This window comes from Porites lutea, chromosome 4 (assembly GCF_958299795.1).
Source record: "Porites lutea chromosome 4, jaPorLute2.1, whole genome shotgun sequence".
In the NCBI taxonomy this organism is placed as follows: domain Eukaryota; kingdom Metazoa; phylum Cnidaria; class Anthozoa; order Scleractinia; family Poritidae; genus Porites; species Porites lutea.
Window position 1 is genome coordinate 10,201,940 of NC_133204.1, and position 7,135 is coordinate 10,209,074.

General features: G+C 40.0%; 2 protein-coding genes across 2 annotated transcripts in view; both read right to left on the bottom strand.

Annotated features, from left to right (window-relative positions):
- Positions 1 to 418: 418 nt before the first annotated feature.
- LOC140935774 (protein brain tumor-like) lies at positions 419 to 3,760 on the bottom strand. Its single transcript, XM_073385337.1, has one exon. The coding sequence runs from the start codon at positions 3,747 to 3,749 to the stop codon at positions 2,907 to 2,909; it is 843 nt and encodes a 280-aa protein (XP_073241438.1). The 5' UTR covers positions 3,750 to 3,760; the 3' UTR covers positions 419 to 2,906.
- Positions 3,761 to 6,071: 2,311 nt separating this feature from the next.
- Positions 6,072 to 7,135, bottom strand: part of LOC140935788 (WD repeat domain phosphoinositide-interacting protein 4-like) — a 135,233-nt gene continuing 134,169 nt past the window's right edge. Inside the window, exon 12 of the mRNA XM_073385351.1 lies at positions 6,072 to 6,084. The gene's annotated coding sequence lies outside the window, so the exon portion shown is untranslated. The remainder of the gene's footprint in view (positions 6,085 to 7,135) is intronic.

Sequence of the window (7,135 nt, forward strand, 5' to 3'; positions counted from 1 at the left end):
TGCTATTACCTATACTAATACTGAACCTGTACCAATGTACTGGCCCAACACTTTTAGTGTTCCTAGATAATGCTTAGGGTGGATTTCCACTGTCATGTAATAGAGGCAATGTATGAAATGCCACAAGGTTGAACTTTCACACTTAGATGAGACCTTCCATACATTGGGTCTATTTTATTTACATGCATTAAATTTATGCGGGTTGTAAAAATTTTGGGGCAGTGGAAATCCACCTTAAGTGCAAGTATTTCAACACTAGTTTTCCTCTGAGTGCAGTTTTAATTGAGCTTTTGGTTTAATGTTGAAAGTAACAAAGCAACAAGAGAAAATTATTACAATAAATTTGGATTATGGCTGGCTCTAAACTGCTCCATGGTGAATGATGATAGATAAAGAAGCGTAACACTGACCTATCAAGTTATTACTTCAAATTGCAACTTTATTGAGGGACAAAAGTGTGACGTTTTTCAATAGTCATGAAACTAGAGTAACTGTTAATCTACATAATTCTGAAATCTAGACCTGTCTAAGAAAACAGCCATCATTTCTCGATGAAACCACTGGTTTTCCTGAAAAATGACATCTGAGAATTGCGTGCAGAATTCCATACTGATGATGTATCACTACCCAAATCTGGGTAGTGATTCTGATTAGTTGAGGCAAATTTCCTATTCAGCACAGCCAATCAAAAGCACTACCTTGATCTGGTCTTGACACCTCATCAGTATGGAATGTTTGCGCTTGTTTCTTAGATGTCATTTCACAGGGTAACCAGTGGTGGCATCACATAATGTCAGCTGTTTTCTCAGGCTAATCTTCACCTTCCCTTCTTAGTGCAAAATTATAAGTGACAGAGTATTTGTCATTCAGCAAACAGAGCACAGAGAAATAATCCTTCTCCTTGCCAGATTAAAAAAACACTCACTTGACTTGTTATTAATAACACAGATGAGATTCTAAATCACTTCTCTAGCTTACTATGCTGATAAATAATACTGTTTAGTTGATACATACACTTTTGAATAAACCTGGGATATAATGCTATAATAATTATAACAAAAGGTTGTAAGATGTAAAACAAACATGCCCACAGATGCCTAATGCTGAACACATGAATCCCAACCCTCTTAGTATTCTACTGTGCACAGGTAGCCCAAACCCTACTGAGACTACAATGAATGCCATATTACCTATATAGTAATGACAGACACTGGGAGAATACGACAATTTGTAGAGGAATAGTTTTGCAGTATCCTACGCAAATTCAGAAAAATCTTTCACAGCCTTCCCTTAAAAAATATCATCACTATGACAACTTATATTTACTATGACCTTAGCAGACTTAGACTTAAAACTTAAGCTCAATGGAAGGACAAATGTAACAAAAACATTTTTAAAGAAAAAGCAATTTCAGTCTCAATTCTTTTTTGAAAGAGGTAGAATTAAAGTAAACTAAAACATATAGCCAGAGCTTCCTCTACAAACAGCAGTAGTAGTGTAGAATATTTAACATAAAACCATACTATTTCACCGTGAAACTCCCAAAATTGTGATCACCAGAACTATTTCTCCAATGTTATTCTGCTACAAGAAGAAAGCAAATCAATCGAGGAAAAAACTTAGCAGCAACTATTAATAGTTTTGTGACTTGCTCGCATGTCCCGATCTTTGTTGGAATTGGTCACAACAAAGTAAATATTACTGAAATATTTTAGGTGTTTATGGTTTCAAGAGTTTAACAGTAATAACAGACACAATGGTGCATGCCCAAGAATTTTACGGTAAAAACCACTTCCAGTACCATATTGTTATCATTTTTGAAAAACAATGGTATTGTTCCCTACTTCTTTATTTATCATTCCCGATGAAAGTTCCTTTAAAGTAAGTCTTTCTCATTCAATGTAGTCTCATGAGACACTATGAATGATCAAGAACTGAAAAAGTGTTAACTATGCAGTTTGAAATTCCAGGGCTTGATGGTGTATGACTTAACCATTCAATATAATACCCTCGCCCCATTTGCATTACTATGGGTATGGTAATTTGCCTTTTCCTACAAAACAAACAGAAGATGAAAAGTACCACCACTACTTCCTCCAGAAGACTCATTTTTCGCTTGCTTGGACTTTTTTTTTTTCAGGTCAAGTGGCTACCAATCAACAATAATATTTAGAAATTACTTTTGAGCCTTGAGAGAAAATTTCTTGGGTAGGGATGAAATGAAATGGCTCACTTCTACATAGAAATTTGACTGTACAGCCAACAAGAAATACAGGAAGTTACATGTTGATCGATCGATCATCGGAAAGCTAGATTATAAATAAAAAGTGCTCCATATTTGTCAATAATTGTCAATTGATTAGTTATGTTTGTCCATAAAAGTTGATAATCACAATGATCCCAGTACAGCCAATCAATTTCGATAGACTTTGGAGACTTTTCTGAGTTCTTTAACTGCTCAAGACACTACTTGTTACGAACCGATATAAAACCGTTCAAATGAATATTGCAACAGCTCAAATAGACTTTAAACTGTCCTTCGCCGATTTAATGTGGCCCAAAACTTTTCGAACAGATGTTAATAATTTGCTAATGGATATTGAAACTGTTGCTTCTGAACCTTTTTTTCTACCAATAGCCTGAGTTTTCGTATAAAGGTCAATGATAACACCAATTTTGATAGAAATCAATAATCACAAGAAATCGATTTTTATCGGCAACGATCGATTTTAGTCGACTATCGACATGTAACGTCCTGGAAATATAACTGTTGAATTAAAAAAACCCAAATAAAGGACTCACTGTAATTCATGCCACCAGTGTATGAACGTACGACAAAAGCAGTTTATGCAAGTCTGTGATCAATTCTTTGACAGAAATCCTAGCATTTTGTGCGGCTATACTCTTTAACTTTGCTTTTCTAATCCTTGAAAAACCTGAACACGATGTCCCTTCAGTTCGCTCACGAAAAGACGTCCATCAGGGGCGATTGAGAGGTCGACCGGGAAAGTTAATTGTCCTTGACCTTGCCCACGACTTCCAAACTTCGTTAGAAACTTGCCTTCCAAATCAAAAACTTGTATTCGGTTATTCCAGCCATCACAGACCAGCAACTGTCCATGTTGGTCAACTACTAGTCCACGAGGTCTGTTAAACTGCCCGTCGCCGAAGCCTGCTGCACCGATCTTAGATAGAAAGCGTCCTTGATTGTCGAACACTCTCACGCACTGATCGTCACTGTACGACACAAAGTACTTTTCGTGACTGCTAGCGACGTACGAAGGTCGGTTGGTCGTGGAAGGATCGCCAAATTTCATGACTAATGCCCCCTCGGTAGAATAAACTTGAACTTCACTGCTCTTCTCACCGCCACTGCACACCGCTATGTTGCCATCGTGTGTCAAACAAACGCCCCAAGGATTTTTCATTTGATGTTCGCCGATCTTTCGCATAAATTCCCCGGCTGATGAGTAAACCGATATTCTGTGATTATCCGAGTCGGCCAACACGATGTTGTTTTCTTTATCGTAGGTTACTCCATCAGGAAAATTCAAACAACCCACGTCGTCCACTCCTTGACTTCCAAACACTCTCTGAAAGTGTCCATCGCCGCTAAAAACTTGGACACGGTGATTACAAGTATCTACAACAGCAACTTCACCAGCACTGCTGACAGCTATTCCATGAGGATACTGAAATTGGCCGACATCAGTTCCAATAGAACCAAACGTTCCTAACGCTGACGCCATCTTTCTCCTCTTTCTAGACGCGGAGGTATGCTGGGTAATTTTTCACCACGCTTTCGAGATTATGTTCGCCACATCTGATTGGTTCATCATTTCCCGCGAATGGAGATCAAGAATTAGCATAATTTGCTTAACCTTTTTGTTCCAAACTGTTGCGTGTTGCGACACACAAAAAAGAATGAAAAATAGCAGTATATTTATAGGCTTTGATATAGGCCTTGTCACACTGAGCGACTGTTTCTTGCAACTTGTCAAGTTTCTTGGCGACCCAAGTTTCAAGAAAACTTGCCCGGGGCCGGGTACTCCTGGCATACTGACATGCAGTTAATCCCACTAGAGAAAATTCATTCTTCTCGTGACTCAGTTCGTAAGGCCAGGAAGTCGCATTTGATAGATAAGGCCATGACTCTTGAACCTCATGGTCTAAACCGCCGTGACGAATTATTGTAATCCATATCCTTAGTATTTTTCCTATCCAGTTTTCATGTTGTACGTCATTTCCGCCTCTCCCTTTTATTGCGACATTCTTCATCTATATAATATTGTGATTGCTACATTCAGTATCATCTGTAAACCTGAAGAAGGCTGGTATGGCCAGCCGAAATATTGTTATAAAAAACAATACACGTTGTTTTAAATCAGACTTGCAGTAGTCTTTGGACTTCTCGTTCTTGGTTCTTTATATTTTGGCTGATTAGAACTCTTTTCTAGAGATCCAACGTTTACAATTAGCAGGATCTTCGTCCACGGTTTTTGCAGTTAATTTAATCCTTTATTATTGAGTACTCCTGAGTATTCTTGTTGGGGGTGTGCCGCCCGGTTCTCCAAATTTTTTCACACCCTTTTTCAGACCTGGCCTCTAAAACCCATACCCGTTTTCAGACCCGAATTTGCATATTTTTCTTTCTTCCTTAGTCTAATGTGGAGCTGAAATGATAAATACGTTCATACACTCCCGTAGTTCCATCGAAAACCATACCCGATTCCAGACCAAAATAGGTTAAGTCTATACCCGTTTTCGGAGGTTTTCGGACAAAAACGCCGCAAACCCGTACCCTTAGAGCGGCACATACCTACCTATATGGCTTATATAGGGGAGTCCCCCCTCCCCCGGGACTTGCCCAGTGGGAACAGCCCCTGAAATCGTAACGTTTCTGGCAATTGTCAAGCCCAACCTCGTTCCCAGGTTCTCTCTCCTAACGAGGTTGGCAACAAGCCCTGTTCGAAGACGAAACACGCTTAAACTCCCGCAACGCAATATATAACAAGCCAACAAACGATTACCACGAACAGGGTAAGTTCTTACCATGAAAAGTCATATTCTTTGTTTATAGATAACCGAGGATCATGCTCATCACTTACAGGACCCTATGACCCGAAGCCTACATCTCCCGATCCCATACAAGCTCTTGGAGTCAACCTCTTCCAACTCCCGAGTAGATTTATAATTTATAATTTTTTATAATTAGAGCGGTTCCCAGATGAGGCTTGGCATGTCGACAGTGGAAAGAGCCAATCACAACGACGTAATGACAGTCCTATTCTACAGTCTTTTAGTAAAATCCAACTAGTGGTCTATTATCAATGCTGCGTTCTGATTGGTTGAGCTACTACTAGGCTATATGTTATAGCACACTGGTAGCGAAAAGCGCGGGCTCAGTTTGGCGGCAAAAAAGGATTAAAGTCTAGCTTTAATTAGCTAAAAAAATTTTATTCTCGATATTTTAGACCAACTAGTTGGATTGTTTTTCATAATTATTCCTCTCGCCCTTATAGCCACTGAGTCATTGGGCTATTGACTCAGAGCCCATTCGGGCTCGAGGAATAATTATTAAATAGTCTCGCGGAAATATGACCCTTTTCGCGGGAAACAAGCCGTTCTATTCTAATCTATTAGGGAAAGGGTTGACTCAAGAAATCAGTGGAGATAGAGGCTCCGGGTGCTAAGGTACGGCCCAGCTTCGAGCAGTTCGATCATAGGCTACAAAAGAAGTAATTCCCGCTACTTCAGTAACGTCAAAAATGGTACGTAAAAGGGTAAGGGCTTGGACCTTGGAGCGGAACCTCCCCCTATAAACTTTTTTGAGTACCCCTGGGGTTTCACTCCTCCACCGGCGAAACACCAAGGCCGGTTTCTTTTAAACCTACCCCCTGCGTTCATGGACTTTGACTTCATGGTTCACCCTGCTTTGGTATGCAGACTGGGTAGCCAGGGGAAAGCGCCCTGGGGACGCGGTTGGACTGGGTAGCCCTATACAGATCTAGCCCAATAAACGAACCTAACGAAAGTTTGCAGCCATTCGAGTGAACAAGGCCGAAAAGTTAGGGGTTTTTTTGCCCGGGCTCAAAAATCACACCAGTGACGGGAAAGGAAAGGAGAAAAAGAAAGAGCGAGGAGGAAGAAAGGAGAAGAGTCGAAAGCAATGGTTGCACTCTTATTGGCTACTTTGGACATACTTTTTTAGCTGTTCGACGGCTAACTTTATTTTAACTGGGATTTAGAGTAGCTCGTAAGAGCTAGTACCCTCGAGAATAAATCAACAAACAAAAATAAATAAATTAGTTAGTAAAAATAACCACTTGTATGTGCATACAAATTATAGTCTAGTCTAAAAGCTACACAGCAGTACCGCGTTTGAATGCGACGAGTGTCTCGGAAGTTAAAATGCTATCAGTCAACGTTTTCCACACTTGAGTGGTATTGTTCTTACACTGGGTAAATCTAACTTTTAGGCGCCCCTGAGGTTGTACGCTGTTGCTTGCTCTCTCTGTAGAGATCTTAACTGATATGATGGAGTAATTCCATTAATACTCTTGTATGTGGCGTACATATTCTAAACACGCCAGTGTTCAAGATTATTGCTGCAAATGAATGTACCCTGTAGTGGTTTACTAGTAAGCCTAGTTGATTCCTTTTTGGCATTTTCCTTTTTTAAAATTTTCCCTTTTATGATTTTTTTGTTACAATGTTATTGCAATTAGGTGTATATATAGTTACATCTTTTTGCGAAGCCAATAAATTAAATCGGAAGGAGAAAGGGTGGTAGGAAGGGGAGAGCGCCGAAAGAGCCAGGTATAGGGTAGGATCGTGGGACTCGAAAAAAAAAGAAGAGATTGATTCAGGCGGGAGGAAAGAAAGAAAGCGACAAGAAGACGAGGCAGGGCAAAACAGTGTACAGTTCAGTTCAGTTCAACTGAAGGCTGAGGTCATGCCCTCTCCCTATTATCCCTCTCTGTTTCTTATAAAAAAAAAAAAAAAAAACAGATCGAAAGTTAACAACATGGCCGAGAGGTCAGCGCTTCGGACTCACAATCCCGCGGTCCCGGGTTCGAGTCTTGCTCTGGTTACTTGCTGGATTTGTTCTCGGTTGTCCAGAGTTTAAATCCTC